Below are 19,149 nucleotides of genomic sequence, written 5' to 3'. Positions count from 1 at the left end.
GCTGATGGGGGACATGTGGTGCTTTGAGTCTAAAAAGGTTGATAACCACTGCCCTAAGTTGACAGGTGTGGCATAGGTTGATAGACATCAGGTATGCATATCAACTTAGGTTGATAGGCATGCATAGCTGCCAAATAGGAACATCTGTCAAGCAAGTGACATGCAATTAAAGATCTGTAGCTATGCTATCCTCTTTATTTATTTCTTAAATGTAAGTTTTGGCTTTTGAAGGTTTTAATTAGACTACCAGACTTTCTTATTTATTATGACATACGATTGCCCATTTCCACAATTGGAAAATGGGTGGCTTCACATAGGCCTTTTTCCCACATAAGGCTGCTTTATTAAGTTGGTCTGCCACACATGCCAGAAATATTCATGACATTTAAAGTTTCTCAAGTGCAGTTGTCATGGCTATTCCTGATTTACCATAATAAGCTTGGTGGCTTCAAGGGCTGCAAGGTAGCTACAGAACAAATTCCTGCAATTGGTAAATGAAGGTTGTTTGACCATTCTCCCCACAGATACTCCATAAAGATTTCTATAAACATCTAGTTAAAATACAATAGATTAGCAAATCTGCCTACTGTCTTAAAGTTCTTTCTGCATCACAAAATAAGCCAGCATGATAAAAGTCCCAGCTTGCAATTCACATAAAACAACATCCACACCTAATTGCTATGCAAGAAAGATATAACTACACTGCAATTTTTATGAATTAAACTGCTGTGTGCTTACTGATAGCATCAGTGCTGTTTTAAAGTTATGCAAAGACACATTCTATCCTAATAGATTCAGAAATGTTAGGATGCAATATGTAATTACTGTATGCTATGTAACATACACTGTGCTTTAAAGTACACAATAGGTACCAAGTCATTTTGAGATGGAATGTTCCAGATGTTACACTTACTATTGTGCTCCATTCTTCTGCTCTATGTCTTTGCAAAGATCTAAAATGTCATTTTTTCCCTCAATTCTAAGTCTATGATGATTTATAGAAATCCATTAGGTATCCCCTCTCTTGCTTTATGTCTGGAATTATGCTTTCCCTCATTCTTCAATATACACTAAAAAGACATCTAGAGCTAAGGTCCCCGGTAGATGTTCAGTTAAAGGCTCCATATAATCTGATGCATGAACTCAACAATTGTGCTTTCTACCAGGCTACACATGCATGGCAGGAGACACAATTGTGGGATTGGGGATTAGATTCCCATTGCACCATACAACTGGTGCAGGGAGAGCCTGGAATCACGATCAGAGTCCATCATTCACGATTCTAGGCTCCTTCTGCATCAGCATGCCGAAAGCCACTCAGATGATCTCCAGCCCTAACTTTAGAAGTATATCAGAGCCAAAGGGCTCTAATACACCCTTGAGGCTTGGAGCACTGCTTCCAGGCAGGTATACCAGAGTCCTCAACCCTGCTGTGCCCCCAAGGTTGGGAGCACAGATAACCTGATCTGCAACTCCCAGGCTCCAATGAGGCAAGAGAGCCAAAGGATAAAGGCTCTGCTGCCTCCTTAAGCTGACCAGGGCTCCCAGCCTCTGGGGCACAGCAGAGTAACAATTTTGTGGCTTATTCCTTGCTTTAGCATGCCATTAATTGCATTAACATATGGCCAGGTTACTATTTAAAATGTGATTAACTGGTTAATCCTGTGTTAAGTGTAACATCTGCCTGGGGCCCTTCTGAAATACAAAACAAAAATAGTATTGCAGTAAAGCTATGCCACCTGTAATGCTACATACTTTGAGATAAAAATCAATGACTAATGCAGTCAGACTAGTGATTCATAGCATGATTACAACATTTCCACTTCAATTACACATAGTTGCTCAGACTTCTCTTTAGTCATTGAAAAAGGAACTATAATTAAAACATGTAAATAAAGATTTCTGTGTAGCCTCAGAGGACGCATAAAATACTCTGATAAACAGTATATTCTGTACTCTGCTAACTCTAAAACCAGGGATTTGAACTAACCAGAGGGTGCCAAACAGTATGGTAGCCAAAGTTAGTTATTTCATATAACATCTTAGGTACCTCAGAATGTTTTTGAACATCAAAATCTTCAAGATGCTGGAGAGTTTGCCTTTCTATATACAATGGACTCTGATTTAAATAGAAAAACAAAACAAAGGTTGTTAGAAACATGTAGCAACCTCAGTCCCTGAAGGGCAGGAGGAACAACTATGATTTCTTTTGCCAGTTCTCCCTATAATGTCTTAACAGTTAATGGCACAACACAATTTCATTTCCAGGTTTTGTTTCAGAAAATCTCCCCATGCCAGCTGTATCCTAATGAACAACAGTGTGAAAAAGAAGCAATCTACACTTTTTTTTCCCTACATTTCAAAACTTCTTTCATAGAACTTCACTAAGTGAATGGAAAACACCAAAGCTTTCTTTTCCATCCTTTCTCTGTTTGAGGTCTGAATTTGGACATTTAAAACAATCTTACAATGTAGATTCTTCTCTATGGACTGCCACCTTGACAGGGTGGAGAGGCTTGTGTACACCAATGACCTTAACAGCAACACTGTCAGGAGCCTTGTAGTCCTGGTAGGATCACCTATAGTGCTAAGGTCAAAGGTGAGGTATCAGATGAAAAGCATTCCAACATAACACAAACCTCCACAGTGGAGCAGGCAGATAAAGATAGCATATTTCTCAATGGCTGTGAAGGTGGATGAAGGCTGCAGTGAAACAGTAACCCTAGTCATCTTGGATCTCCTTGCCACTGGACACAGGTTTCTCCTCTAGCAAGATCCATGTGGTTGCAATGCTCAACAGCCTCCTCATGTAAAGCACATGTGCAGGCTTCTCCCACTGGAGAACCAATGCCCATAGCCTCTAGAAAGTCCTGAGGTGATAGACAAGTGGCATCATGGATGGATGAAGTGATTGCCAGGAGTCCCTAGCCATGGATCCACACACAGGCAGTACTCGCAGGGAGGTCGCTTCATCCTTGGAAAGGGACAGAAGAGTGATTAGGCAGCTGGGATTGTGACCAAACAGTCCTTTTTAGGATCCCCTCTGCTCCCCTACATGGGAAGGAGTCTAGAAAAGGTGCCCCAAACAAAGGCTGTCCCACCGTATCTAACCCAACTGGATTACTTGAAGTATTGTCAAAACACAAAACTCTCCTTTGCACCATGGAATGTATGAACCCTACTAGTCATGCTGAAAAGTGACAGACCTCAACATACAACAGCTATTGTTGCCCAAGAATTCTCGTGATACACTGCTGTCAGTGAGACCAGATATGCAGACAAAGGTGATCTGACAGAGGAGGGGGATGGCTATATATTCTTCTGGAAAGGGAAACCTGAAAACAACAGGTGAATACATGGTGTTGGTTTTGCTGTTAAGAACCAGATTGTCAGACAAATAACTGAACTCCATGCTGGCATTAACGAGCACCTTATAACTCTCCATTGCCAACTGACCGACAATGTTTGCTACTGTCATCAGTGCATACACCCCAATACTCAATGCTGAGAAAGAACAGTTTTATGCTGCCCTTGATGAAAACCTGACAATCATCCCAAAAGAGGATATGATCATCCTTCTTGGAGATTTCAATGCAACAGTTGGCCAGGACTAACATGTGGAGGGGGCACCATTGGGAAGGAAGGAGTGGGCAAAGCCAATTCCAGTGACATCATTTTAGTAAATGTGCAGAGCATGACCTTGTCATTACTAACACTACTTTCAGACAATGTGACAGGTACAAAACAACATGGCAACACCACCACTCAAAACAATGGCACTGTAGCAGAGCACAGGTTGTGCCTGCCACTAAGGGGTTTAAGCAGGCAGCAAGCAGCCTGCAGGTGGGAGCAGACCCAATCAGGTGGTCACACGATAGTCAGGAGGCCACTTGGTGAAAAAGCTGGGGAACCTGGGTATAAGACTAGGCCCTGAGAGCAAAACTGGAAGTTGCTGCAGGGAGCCAAAGGGTGATCATCTCCCAGCTGGAGTACTGCTACTCCCAGAATGCCTGGAGGTCAAAGGTAGGAACTATAGAGATGAAGGAGGTTCCTAGTCCTGGGGAATGACCTAAAACTACACTCTACTGGGGAGGATGGTGTGGTGGGGTTGCCTGTGGCAGGGCAGTCTCCAGGAAATGCCACACCTGTGCCTCCACAGTGAAAGGCAAGTATGGGGTGCCAGACAGCCTCAGCCCTCACTCCCTTGTGCATGACCCTGTGGAGGAGAAAAGCTAAGGGAGCACACCCCAACAGAAAAACACAGGGCTAAGACCCACTGAGTGGGGCCTGAGGTGGGGTCCAGGCCAAGAGAAGAGGGTTTGAGACAGGACCTACACCCACTGAGGCCTGAGGTTCAAGGGGTGTTAGGCCCAGCAGCCCAGTGAAGGACAGAATAGAAGCCCCAGTGAGGAGCAGGGTATTGAAGTGAGGCCCCAGGGAAAGAGGAAGCCCCAGTGAAGGGGGCCAGGTAGAAGCCCCAGCAAAGTGGGTACGGGGTATGTAGCCCAGGTAGAGATGCCTGAGGCCAAGTTTGTGCCAGAGGCTGAGTGCAGCCCAGCTAAGGGGCCAGGGGACTAATAGTGGAGTTGGATGCTATCTGTGAGGCGTGGGACACAGTATAAGGGAAGGTTCAGAGCTATGTATTTCACCCTTGGCATCAGGGCAATTAAATGGGCAGGCTCCCACCTAGGAACAACTTTAGTTACAATAAAGGTGTGGCAGGAGAGGCAGGTGGGAAGGCCAATGTAGCAACCAGCCTTGAGATGGTCACCCATTACAGGCACCTCCTCAACTACATCATTATAAAAGCACATTATCTAAAAGACATTGATATCATGCATCTTATGTGAGAAGCCAAATACTGCTCGACTGATCACTGCTTAGCGAGATCAGTCAGGTCCATTAGGGTTGCATTAAAACATCAAAAGCAACACAATCAGTCCAAACACAGTATAACATCAAATGCCTTCAGACACCAAGACAGCACAAGGGCCTCCAAACATATCTCAGCAAGAAACTCGCCAATCTTAGAATTGGAAATTTTAACACTTGTATTGAAGAAGACTGCAAGCTCTAGAGATCATCCATGAAACTTGCATGAAATCAATTGGATTTATTACCCAACACCATCAAGGCTGGTTTGACGAAAACAACACTTAGATTAAAGCCCTTCTCAATTGGAAGATAACCAATTTCTGTGACTCACAAAACCATCCTACATTCAGTCAGAAGCCTGGAACTTTTTGATGGCTTAAAGTGGAAGCCCAGAGGAAGTTTTAAGAAACCAAAAACAAGTGGTGGGAAGAGAAGACAAAAGAAATCCAATGATTTGTTGATAATCATGACATGTAGAGCATCTTCAGTGCAATCAAGGATGTGCGTGGACTAAGCTGTTGTGGATCTGAGGATGACAGTACACTTCTTAAAGATGAGTCCATCAAAAACCACTAGAAGGAGCACTACCAAAAGCTCATGGCTGATGAAACCATTGAATACATCCCACAGCATCCAGTAAGGGAAGCACTTGCTAGTCCAACCTCTGAAGAAGTCTGTCAGGTGATAAGACAGATGCAGAACAATAAAACATCTGGCCCTGATGGCATACCAGCTCAGGTCTTCAATGCTGGTGGGAAAACTATGACCAACAAGTTCCACACACTGTTTCTCAAAATCTAGAACACTGAGGAAATTTCTGCTGACGTAAGGAACGCCAATATTATCACCATTTTTTAAAAGGGAGATAAGTCAGACTGTGGAAACTATCAACATATCGCCCTCTTTTCCATCACTGGGAAGATCCTTGCTCAAATTCTGCTGAACTCACTGCTCCTTCTTGCTGAGGAAATCCTTCCCAAGTCTCATTGTGGCTTCAGACCATCAACAGGCATCATGGATATGATTTTTTCAACCTGGCAGATCCAGGAAAAATGCCAAGAATACCACCAGGAATTATACATGGCCTTTTCTGATTTGACAAAAGCCTTCAACTCTGTTAACCATGAGACTCCATGGAAGATCTTTTCAAAGTTTGGCTGCCCAGGGAAATCTATCACTATTCTAAGACTCCTTCATGACCAAATGCCTGCCTCCATCCTATGCAGTGGCTCTGCTATGGAGCCCTTTGCCATTTGAACTGGCATCAAGCAGGGCAGTGGCAATGCATAGGTGGTGCACAAGGGTGCACATGCATTCCCTGAGAGCGCTGGTGCACTCCCTGACTGGGCACACTTGCCACTTAGGCGATGAGCAGGGGTGGCAGGCAAGAGTGATGGTTTACCCCCTGCAAGCCCTGGCCGACTGCTGCAATTGCTGCGGCCACTTCCAGGGGTGACTGTAGCCACTTCTGGGAGTGGCTGCAGTGATTGGCCAGCACTTGCTCCTGGAAGTGGCTGCAGCAATCGACCATCACGGGATTGCTCACGGGGGACCCCCCCCAAGTTGGCAGGACTGATCGCAGGGGGTGCCTGTGCCCCCCCTGACTAAGGTGGCACCAGTTGCCCATGAAGCAGGGCTGTGTAATTGCATCAGTTTTGTTTTCCATCTTTCTTATGGTCATCAAGATGCTCATCCATGACTGTTTGTCACATGGCATCAGCACTGAGTAGAGGATGGACAGGTACATTTTCAATCTCCCCCACCTCCATGCCAAAACCAAAGTTATTTTGGCCTCAGTCTTGGAACTTCAGTACTCTGATGATTGTGCTGCAGTTACACATATAGAGAAAGACCTACAAATGGCCCTTAACTGCTTCTCTCAAGCATACCAGTGCCTGGGACTAAGCCTTAACATCAGAAGAACAAAGGTGCTTCACCAGCCTGCTCTGAACTGATCAACTCCCCCAGCAAAGATCCTCATTGATGGATAGGACCATCACACAAATGCCACTGAATCATCAAGTGTTCAACAATCACATCAAGACTTGAACAAAGCTCCTACTATATAAGGCTGTTGTAATCCCAACTCTTTTCCATGGCTGTCAAGTTTCAGAGGGACCTACAGGGACCACCTGAAAAGCCTGGAATGCCATTACTTGCACTACCTCTAGAAGATCCTTGGCATAAAGTGGAAGGATCATCGCACAAATGTCACTGTCCTCATCAATATTAACACCACCAGTATGAAAGCATTGATTACTCAACATCAGTTGTGGTGGACAGTGCACTGTATGCATGCATCTTATGTACATTTACCAAAACAACTGCTATACTCCCAACTCAGCCAAGGACAAAGGACACATGGGGACCAGAGGAAATGCTCCTAGGACATCCCCAAGGCAAATGCTAAGTGTGGCATTTATACCACAAACTGGGAAAAATGAGCCCAGGACACGGCTATGTGGCAACACCTTGCGAGAGAAGATGCATCTTATTTTGAGAAAAAGAGTTTTGCCTTGGAGGTAGAAAAATGACAGAAATGGAAGGAAACGAAACAAGACCAAGAAATCTAGGGTCCAACTCAGCCTTCTTAGCCATCAACAAATTCGTTTACAACCCTTTACTTGACCTGTGGGAGTGATCATCTTCGACTGTGAGATCACTGCCACCACTGCACAATGTAAACTTAAAAGTATCAAGAAGGGGTAAAAACTAAATAATAGTCTGAAATGGCAATAAACATGGTTACTGAAGTTGTGTGTAATATTAGGTCCTTTCATTATCAGTATACTTAAAAAGATCTTGCAGCAGAAGCTCAAAGTATATTAAATATAATTTCAAAAATGTTATATTTTGGTAATGATCTGTCTTTGAAACTATCTAGTTATCGGTGATTTGCTATGAGCTCTTAAGGATGATATAAAAGAGATTACTTCCCAAGTGTTTTAAAGATGCTTCACAGTAGCTGTGGTCTGAATTTAAGAAATGTTGCTTGCTGCTTATAACATTGTATTGTTCCTTATAACATTTTAATTTAAAGTTTCTGGGCAATATTATAAAGCTTTAAGTTATCTACTTCCAATGTTTTGCAGGTTTACTTATTTTCACTTAAACTTTATTTTGTCTGTTGATACTGTAAAAATGTTATGCCAGTAAAAATAAAACTCACTGTAGGAAGAAAGACAAGAAAAACATTCATTATAAAGTCCTACATCTATAATATCCTTACTAAGTATTATATGCAGCTTTGATCCATTAAAGACAGACTGGATTAGCAAATATTCCAGAAAAAAAATGATACCCATCACACTCCAAAACTTTATTTCTGGCCCAAAGGAACATCACTTCTTGAAACCTAGCATTAGGGAAAGTGAATTAATGCAGACCAATGGTGCAAAGAAGCATTAATGCAGACCAATGTTGCAAACAAGCATTTCAACAACCCCACTCACAGATATACCTGACCTAAACTTCAGTTTGGTTCTCCTGCATGCAGGAATTTGCCCAGCTGGAGGTAAGTTGGTGGGAGAAGGAAGGAAGAGGAGGGGAAAGAGGCTGATGGGTTGAGGGATACTGGCAGGTATGGTAGAGGGGGCTGGCAAGTGCCAGCAGGGTAGTTGAATGAGAGGCTGGGCTTCCCCAGCCCCAGCGCTGTGCTGTGAATGTGTGCAGGTATTCCTTAGGCTGGGTTAACCCATTTTGGATTGGGTTAGCCCAGCCTGATCTAAAGTTCATTCACCTCCAAGATAAACTAATTTTATATTGGGCACACCATTTTTAGGGCAATTTAATCCCTATGAATGCTTGCACCACTGATCATTTAAATAAACCTAACCTTGGTTAAGTCAATCCAAATGTAACACTAGTACATACCCATAGTCAAATGGTATTTTAGTTAAAATCTTGCCACAGAATTCAAGACAACTAACAATATTTTTAACTATGTCTGTGATACACAGTGCCAGTACTTACTCTACATAATGACTGCTTTGGTGCCAAATTAGTGCAAATGCAGTAGCATAAAAGAATACTTAACAAGCTATGGAGAAGATTAACAGAATCCTCAATCTTAGCCTGCAGTGACTAATGCAGAATAATGGGAAAGTGCAAATACAGTCTCATAAATCTCCCTCAACCTCAAAAAAGTGCATCATTGCTGCATCTTCTCTTCAGTCCCTCTCTCCAGGCCAAACTAATGTGTGGACTTGCTGGTACTCAGATGGATTATAGTTACTGTTTGGCTCACTGCTGCTTGGCATACTTTTACAGCTGAAATACAGTATCTTCACTGTATTCCTTCCCTAGATCCCCCTGGGCTGGAGGGGGAGTGGAGGGACCAGTGAAGATTTCCCCCATTCCTAGTTTCATGAGGACGGTCTCACCCCAGTCACTGGTGACTGACTGCAGAAAAGCAGCATCTTTATTGCTAGTCCCTATGGTGACTTGCTGCCTACAAAACTTCCAAATATTATTAAGCAAAAAGCATTTCCTTTCTATAGGAAAGAATCAGTCTGGTACCTCTTGGAAGGCTTGATGGCTTAATTCACTTGAGCTCATATATTGAGTTAAGTCATACAAGGAGTGAGATGATTATCCCTCCTGGCTTTAAAACTGGATTGGTTTGTTTTTTGACAACATGGAGGCAGAGGAAGAAAGGGGAGAAGGAAAAGGGATACTTCTCTAAAATAGGATTACTTAGAAAATCTGAGGGCATCCACCAGTTCCTGCAGTGTCCTGGGACAGAACCCAGGGAAAGGAAACCTGTATACCTAGTATCTGAGACTATTCTTGGGAGAAGAACTAGGTTTAGGTACATATAATACATGGAGAATGCAATCCTAAATCTCTACTTAGCTGCTTCACCTTATACTGGTAACCACATCTGGGAAGAAACTAAATATTGGCCCACATGTAAATATTAAAAACCTAGCTGCAGTAACATCTAAAATTATTGACACTGAAATCAAGATAAGAATCACTTAGGATACACATTTTAAAACTGTAACCTGAAAAGCCCTCCAGTTGGCAAGATGAAAGATAAATATAATTAAGATTTCCCAGGGAAAAGGTGAGTGCCAGAACTGATAACTAGCTCTTTCATTTTAACAAGTTTGAATAATGCAATAGGAAATGTTGCCGGTTGAGCCTATTTTTCCTGTGATTGACAGTAAATACTAAAGCTAAATGAAACCTAACGTGCTTCAGATGACATCTGAAGCCCTTGATACACGGTAATTTTGGATACCCCCTGGAGCTTGCAACACTTGAACTGTCCACACATTAACACCTGAAATTAGTTTTAAGAAGCCATTATGCAATTCAAAGTTATGCCACTCCAGAACAGGATTATTTCTGATCCATGTTACCCAGTTCATGTTACACTAAGGTGTAACCACTGTAGGATACACCTTAATGTAAACTTCCCAACCCCATCCTCCCCTGATGGATCAGATGAGACCCACTGCTCCCCACCCTCCTCAGCACCCCACATCCCTGATTACTGCTTCCTCCACGGCCCCCCTTTCCCTCCCCCGCATACTTCTGGCTGTCTGCACGCTCTGTCCCAGGCTCAGCCCAGAGAAACAGCAGGAGCTGGGCAGGCAGGTTAACCCTTCCCCGCCTGCTCACCTGGGACAAACAGCACAGACAGCCACAAGTAAGTGAAGGAGGGCAGGGAGAACATGAAGAGTCCTGGGGGACAGGGAGTGTGGGAGAAGCCTGGAATGAGATTCTTACCGTTGAGTCCTCCAGGCTCCTGATGGTCTAAAATGCGACTGCTCCAAACTTGAGCTAGCACCAACACTAATCAACATTTGTGAGGCTCACAGTGTAAGGTGTAACAAGGCCTCTAGTCATGTTTGGAAAGCAAAGTACAAACCACAAAACTGTATCGTGTTACACTACCATGTATATTTATTGTATTTATCTTTTTTAATAGGTAATAATAGAGAATAATTTTTGTTTACTATGCTGTTCCAGTCCTGAGTTCTCGTGGACAAAATCAATTGCTAATAAATTTGTGCCTGTTCTGTAGGAAAGTTAATCATCTGATGGAACCTTCTGAAAAGTTAAACTTTATTTACTTTGGATTCCAATTGACTTATACCCCCTAGAGAAAAAAAATGAGTTATGGAAGGCAATATTATGGCTCCACTGAAGTCACTAGTAAAACTCTCATTTCATTCTACGTGGTTAGGAGGGAAAACTAAAGGGTGCCCACCTCTTCACATAAGGGAGCTGGTTTAAAAAGTTAGATAATTTTTTGTCATACGCCTGCTCGAATGTACTATTTTGAAGGGATATAGGAGCTGAGGCTGCTGGAAGCCAGTTTAGTAGAGCAGAAGCTGCAGCTTCCAGGGAGCAGATAAGGAAAGAGATAAAGAACAGACATAGCAGGATCAAGGTACCAGTACTGAGAGATATCATCATGGTTGGGTCTATACTAGAATACAGATAAATGTTATCTAAAAAGGCTTCATAGGGAAAGACAAATATCTTTAAAAGACCAAAAGAGATGAAAGAATACAAGAAGAGAAAAAAAACCTTACAGTATTTCAAACAGAAATTTAAGAACTGGAGCTAGGGTGTACTAAAAATTAAATTTAGAGAAAGGTATATAACAAACAGGTTGGTGCATGTGACCAGTCTCCCTCTATGTAGAACTCATAACAGAGAGGTTATGAGTTATAAGAATCAGTAGCTACAAAACAACATCCAAGAGGTAGGTCATACAATTGGATTTCTGCCATCATACTAAAGATTAAGTAAGGGACTTCTGGAACTAAGAGCAGGAGGTGCTACCACTTGAGCTAAGATTCTGCAGCTGCAACCTGAGAGCCAAGTTGCTGAAGCTGTTGAGAAAGAAAACTCATATCCTCTGTGAAATTAGATCACAAAGGGAGAGCTGTAACATCTAGTCACTCTGGGTTATATGTTAACACAGTGAGCACAGTGAAAGGAATCAGAAGGTTAAAAAAACTGGAAAAGAAAAGAGAGAGCTAAGACAAAACTGAACTAGACATATTAAAACAAACACGAGATATATGGACTATAACCCCTTCCATACAATATGTGCTATTAAAAAAAACATTTTTTCTAATTGAGTTAAATTATAGCAGTAAGCATATATTGTAACTTATGCTGAAGTCAGTATCCCAAGATAAAGCTTTCCTTTTTTAATGGAAACAACTATGCAGTTGCATTGTTTGAGTGTGGATATATACATGTCATTAACATCTTGACTGTGTTTAAAGTCACAAGGGTAAATGGAACTTCATGGAAGGTTTTCCAGTACTTTTGAATTTTTATAGGAAAAAGTTCCTTGTCCCTATTGCAACCAAAATAATTCCACTGGTAAAAGCAAGAGATGGGATCGAACAGCAACAAAAAACACTTGGAAGTGTACAATAGCTAAAAATTACCTTGCATTGTGATTATTGGATATACCAAACAGGACAATGCAGTATGAGGCTCTAAGTCCCAAAGGCATATTTGTACCATATGCAACCTTGCTCACTGTATAAAATTCAGCAGGGCTTAGTAATTTGCTACAGAAAGAGTGATTATGTTTCCTGGATATTATGCTTGTTCCTGGTTTTGTTATTTTGGTCAAAGCAAATTCTTCAAAGATACAGTAATGTGAATCTAGTGGAGCAACTACAAGGCTTAGTTCAACTGAATTTCTACTGCTACGTGCAAACTTAAAGGAATATCTTTTATTTCCATACTGTTTAATAAAACTCCACAAATACCTGGCCAAACTCTTTCAAAGCTAAAAAGCTTAACTCTGCTTTGCATTCTAGTTCAAATCTAAATACATTGTTCTGACCCATCTACCTATATTCTGCTGTTTGTGTCATTTTCAAACTTAATTTTGGAGGGATGTATCTGTGCTAGATACCAACATTCCTACTTCTATGAATAATAAATGCTCTTTCTAAAATACAATTAAAATGATAGAGAGTTTTCTAACTCGTAAGAATATTAATTGGGTTCACCACAAAAATGTGATAAAGAGAAATCTCTTGTTTTGCATGTTAATTCTTAGTAATTGCACAGAGCTTTTCATCTTCAAAGCCCTTTACCAGCATTAACCAGCCATGCCTGAAGACTGAGGCAAAATTCCCATTGTCCTCAAAGGAGGATTTGTGTGAAGAACTGTATGAAGACTTGAATTTCATCCATGTGAACAAGCAAGTACTATCCCCATTTTACAGACAGAGTACTGCAAGCAGAGGACACGTGATAGGGCAGTGACTTCTCTTGCCAAAAATGTCAGAAGTAAATATGCAATCATATCAACATGATCTTCAAGTTGAAGCAAGGGAAGTTTAGGTTAGAGATTAGAAACAAACTCTCTCACTAAGATGCTAGTAAAGCACTGGAAAAGGCTACCCAGAGAAGTTGTGGAATCTTCATCCTTGGAGGTTTTTAAGAATTGGGTAGACAAAGACTTTGGCTGGGATGATCTAGTTGGGGATGGTCCTGCTTTGAGCAGGGGGTTGAACAAGATGACCTCCTGAGGTCCCTTCCAACACTAATTTTCTAGGATTCTGTGATTCTAATGTACCTTCCAATTACATCTTTATTTCCATAACTAAGATACAGCTTTCTGAAAGTTTAATGATTTATATTATAATATACAAAGCATACATGATGCTCTTGATGCAAGCACTCAGGCATATAAAATAGGAATCAGAACTCGTGGCAAAGATGACGTATTTTATTAGACCAGCTAGATATTTGCAAAAACAGTCTTTATTTGCAAGCTTTTGGGTGCACACACCCTTTCTCGGGAACAGGAGAATGCAAAGACTGTAACATTTCTCCTATGTGGAAATAGATATTCATATTTCACAGGAAAGCGAAGGTGTTGTAAGATCTCCTGGTAGGAAAAGTTCATTTTGTGCATTCTCCTATGCCTAAGGAAGGATGTGTGCGCCCAAAAGCTGGCAAATAAAGACATTTTTTTGCAAACATCTAGTTGGTCTAATAAAAGATCTCACCACTGCCATGAGTTCTGATTCCTTTTGCCTGTAGACCAATTGGCTACAACCTGCATCCCTGGGGCATATAGAAACGTATTTGTTAAGATTCAGTCAGGAATTTTTAGCTGGAGCTGCAGTTTGCTCCACCTAATGATACATTATATTTTTAGCAAATGTACTTCAAAAGTTTCACTTATTACAAAGCCATATAATACTAATTATTCTATTAACACAGGCATGGTGAACTTTACCACTAATTCCTACTCACACAAAACATTTTCAAGATGAACTCTGAACATTGTTGAAACTACAGTTAGAAATGTTCAGCTGTAATTGCTTTTTGCAATCCATGATCTGAAGCCTGTTCACTGTACTACAGTATGTAACAACAAAAATTCTTTGGTGGATATATGGGATATCAAATAACTTTATTTGTACTTACCATGTGAATTTATGCCACTTCGCTGCACACAGGGTGTAATATTGGGGCTTTTTATTGCTTGATTAGAAAGTGCTCATAACCTATTTGTTTATGCTTATATATAGGAAAAAACAGTTTCTCAAGTGGCATACATCACACTGTTGTAGTGGTTGATTTCCTCAAGATCGTCTTCTGGGGTTTTGGTGCAGTTTGTGGAGGCACAGTCGCAGGTCGGAGAGGAGGAAAGCTATTACTAGGACTTATTCCCAAGCCTCCATTTTCTAAAGGAAATGGAGGAAGAGGGGGTGGGGGAGGTGGGAGGGGAGGACATTGGTGAGGAAGCTTTCCTGGCACACGGGCAGGCTCACTGTGCAAGTGGACCTCCCTGTTTTTAATGTTATACCGAACGTCACAGTCAGGGCAGTAGCCATGGTACTGAACTTTCTCATTAAATCGTACCCGTTCCCGTGTTGCTGTCTGAGGACACCTGTCTTTATCAGGTCTATGGATCAGAGGCTGCAGTGGGACTTTGTCCAAGTTACTATTAGGTATACAACACACATCCCCATTTGGGATTTTGTTTGGGCCTCCTGGTAAACCTCCATTTCGAAGCAGGGTCCCATTTGTCTTTACAGGGTTGGCAGAGGGAACCAGCCTGTGAGGTTCTTCACACTTTACAGGAGTCAATCGTGGAGGAGGTGGTGGTGGGTTGGGCTTCCTCAGTACTGTGAGGATAGCAGATGGATGTGCTGGAGGCTTGATGAGCGGTGCATTGGCACGCACCTTGACCTTCTCCAAGCTGGACGCTGTTGTGCTGCTTGAGCTACTGTTCAGCGTGTCAGTTTTGGAACTGTCTGTCATCTCATCCTCCAGCTGCAGGTCAGAGGTCAGTGTGTCAATCTGGTCGACCACCTGTGCAGAAACCAGAATGAATTATTGATAAAGGTTTGCCACAATAAAGGCAAACAAAGCTGTATTCACAATCATGTTTGTTCCTTTCTTGGAATTCAAACATTTTAACATTCTGTGTGATGAATCACTGTTTCTGCTTTCTTCTTCTCTAAATACAATAATTGAAAAAAAAATCTGTGATTAGTCCTCTCATCCAAATACAAACAAAATACAATTTCAGCCTTTCCACAATGATATTTCTGAATCTTTTCTCCAGGGCTTAACTACCAATAACACTGTGTGTGAACTATAATCCTTCAATAATATGGTTTGCCTCAGTGCAGTATAGGGCAGAATTATTTAACCTCAGCTTGTAAAAGATGATATTTGAATCTGGATGCACTGTCAAAGATCTCTTAGAGCTGACATTTAACATAATCCAGATTTAAACATGTATCTCTGAATTGGAAATATTGTAGATATACTGCCAAAAGTTAAGCTACATTCCTTTAGGAACCATTTTCTATATAAATAATTCAGGTAGTGAAATGCACTACCTGGCTTATATGAAACTGATCTCTTTTCTTTTGGTTCAGTAACGCATGGAACCAAATTCAAAACAGGGCTATTTTAACAACAAAAAAATAGATGCAAAAATTGTTTGCAAAAATGTACCAGTGGATATATCTCAGACTTAATTTTCCATGCATTTTGTACAAATTCCTCTACCTATGATACTTCTAAATTTGCTCATTTCTATAGCTTCATGACTCTTCTACTTTGCTACTTTACAATTTATGATCTCAGCTAATTCAACATTCCCTCCACTAATTATAACAAGCTTTGTACACTGATTAAAAGCCCTTCTGAAAAACCCTGCCTAGTCATTAACTCTAAAATAAGCATACCAAAAGGGAAAAAAAGCATACAAAATCATTACAAATTTGAAAACTGACAAACGCGACTTCTTCCTCCTGTACCTGCTCAATACTCTATGGTAAAGTTTCTCCCGCTAAATCCATTTTCCAATTTTAATATGTTTTCAGATAAAGTCGTCATTCTATTTGTTGGGGGTAATACTGATGCCATTGGCTTAAGGTATAATATCTGAATATTAATACACAAAAACACAATTTTATCATTTGTTAAGGCTAGCAAGTTGGCCACTGCCTATACTTTATTTATAGTGTGTAACAGGTCTCCTAAATTGCAATGCATTGCTTCTGTCCCTAAATGACTGGGGAAAACTTAGAAGAGAATAATGAATGGTAAACATATTCTTGTTCACACTTGGATACAAGCATTCATACTGGATGGCATTCACCTTTATGCACAGACCAATGTGCAACTACTGTCTCTCTCATTGCACTGGGATGAATGTTATCTATTAATGTGTGTCATTTATCAATAATGCATCTATACCAATAACTCATCTGTGTGTGAATGTTGCTGAGCAATGATCAATAAAAGACACAAATATAAATGAACCAAAATGTTTAGAATAGGGACAAATGTTTGTGAATCCTGCTGGAGAAATATTCAATATGTATACTAACACTCTAAAACGTTTTTCTTCTGTATGTGGAAAAATTTCATATGAAATCCTAAACCATTTTTATATGTTATAGATATACTTGCATATACACGTTTGTCCCCTGCAGAACAGAGGAAAATTCTGTAAAATATTGCTAAAGTGGAAAAAAGCTAAAAAACTGAAAAAATTGGTCATTACAATTTCACTCCCTTGAAGATTCAGGCAATCCTATATTTATTTGCTATTATAAATGTGCTGCTATCACCTACTGTGCTGCAGTCTCTGATTAGGCATTTTGGAATATTCTTCTTGTAATAAAAAGTAGGCAACCATTTCTACCCATGGGAGGCGGATCCTTATTTCATAGAGGAATTGGAACCTGAAAGACTCTTTTGGCTTTGCTGAACTCTATCAAAGTGCACTCCTCCGCAGAAGATTGAGCAAAGCCACCCTCAGCAATGTAGTGCCTAGCCAGTTCCACAACCCTTTTCCCCCACCTAAGGCATGCAATTCCTGTCACCGATTGCTGCTACTTATTTGTATGCTGTACATTTTCAGAATTTTGTTAAACCCTTATGCTAGGTGTTGCACAAACACATAGCAAGGGATGACAGGGCCTTATAAAGAGAAATAATTTTGTTCTCCATTTTACAGATAGGAACTGAGACAGGGAGAGATTAAGTGTACTTCTCAAAAGTCAAACAGGTAGAGTGGCAAAGAAACTCAGTAAGAACAGTCACAGCATTAGGGCTCTGAAAACATAAGCTGATCCACATAGGTTTAGTGTGACATTGCACTGGAACAAGGCTAGTAAGCTTGGGTAAGAAAAGATGCATCCAGCTGCACATTTAAATTATCATAGAACCTGTTCATGTCAAGAGCAGACTGGCCCTGCTGCCATCAATGACAGAAAGCTTACCTACCCCTAACTGCTAATTGGTCAGTCTTGTGTGCGTCTTTGCTCAGTATTTGAAGCAGACTTAACAGACAGATGAAGCTTCCAACATGGGATTTGTATGTTTCTTGTGACATACCCCTCCCCAAGATTTTTATGTAACTTCATAAAGTATACAGTAAAACTAAATGTGAATCACACGCTTGGGGTGGGGAGGTAGAGCCACTGAGGTATTCTGTATCAGCAGTGCCCTTGACTGTTATGTAATGTGATTGGCCAGGAATTTGATTCATGGAGATTACCTTAACAAACAAACAGCTCCATATTAATTCTTTCAGAAGTTCCAGTACCAAATTCCTGATAACGAGGAAAGAAAAAGCATATATTGGCCTCCACCAAAGTACGTACACTTTTAGCATTATTATGAACCAAAAACATATTCCCATTTTTATTAAGATTATTTGTATTGCAATAATTCTTGAAAGTCCCAGTCAAAGATTAGGGCTTCATGATGGACACAAAGTATGATTCATGCCCTAAGAAGAAAACTGTTATAATAAATCTCTCTCACACCCAGTATAATCCTACAGAGATTTTTTTTAAATGGTAAGCAACAGTTTGAGACTGAAACATGAAGTCTAAGTACATACAGTGAAAAAAGCTTGAATCATTTCAATCTTCACCTCTTAGTCTAAGATGAGTAGATTGAACCATTAAGCAAGAGAACAGACATTTATTTTGATTCCACAAATGCACCCACTCCCCTGCAATGGCCCAAGCCAGAAGCCAAGGGACACTAGAACACACCTCCCTGCTCAGCTGGACCAAACAGCTTGAGCCAGGCCTAGCTCACCCATCCTGCAAGGGGCAGTTTGTGGCAGGAGGTGCAAAGCATCCTGGGAAGCAGGGGAACCATAAGTTAACTTGAATCTGGAGGGGATCTGGGGCAGAAGTAAAATAAACCAATTTAACCTAAATCAGTTAAGTCTGATACTACATCCATCCAGGTTTATCTTAAACTAGTTTCCACAATTTTGAAAGTGGTTTATGTGCACTGAATTTCTGTTGCATTACAGATTTGAACCGGTTTCCAATCACTTATACCAATTTATGTGTAATTTCTGTCCCTAGCCTAAAGGCCATACTAAATCTCTCCTATGAGTATATAGCTCCAATTTAAACATTATGTATGTGGATCACATAATGATAGATAAAGTGATGGGAAAGACTTTGTAGTCCATTCAGTCTATCCTCCTGCCAAAGCAAGATTTTTCCTAGAACTAATAGTAAAGCCTAGCCCCTAACTATGCCATGAATATAAATTGCTTTATGCAGTTTATCTTTTGCCCCTTGGCAAGCATATAATACACACTGGGAATCTCCTGCCACCTCCTTATTTGTAAAACAGGAAAGCACACAGAATGGCTCTGAAAGGATAACACAGCTTATCTGCTTTGACTCCTTTTTATTTTAAATTGCCATTCTGTTCACAGACCTTTTTTGTTTCCTCACCTAAAAAATAAATAACAATGTGGGGGGGGGGGGG

At 40.9% G+C, this 19,149-nt stretch overlaps 1 protein-coding gene across 2 annotated transcripts in view; it reads right to left on the bottom strand.

Annotated features, from left to right (window-relative positions):
- Window positions 1-19,149, bottom strand: part of PRR16 (proline rich 16) — a 390,317-nt gene that overhangs the window by 141,059 nt on the left and 230,109 nt on the right. For both annotated transcript variants that reach the window (XM_019517016.1, XM_019517017.1), the window contains exon 2: window positions 14,305-15,195. In XM_019517016.1, coding sequence (XP_019372561.1) covers window positions 14,437-15,195 — 759 coding nt within the window. In that variant the 3' untranslated portion in view covers window positions 14,305-14,436. The remainder of the gene's footprint in view (window positions 1-14,304; window positions 15,196-19,149) is intronic.

The sequence above is a fragment of the Gavialis gangeticus genome, unplaced genomic scaffold, assembly GCF_001723915.1.
Source record: "Gavialis gangeticus isolate Ggan-Ray unplaced genomic scaffold, GavGan_comp1, whole genome shotgun sequence".
Classification (NCBI taxonomy): domain Eukaryota; kingdom Metazoa; phylum Chordata; order Crocodylia; family Gavialidae; genus Gavialis; species Gavialis gangeticus.
The sequence above is the reverse complement of the archived record's forward strand: the minus strand, read 5'-3'. Positions and strand labels throughout refer to the sequence as shown.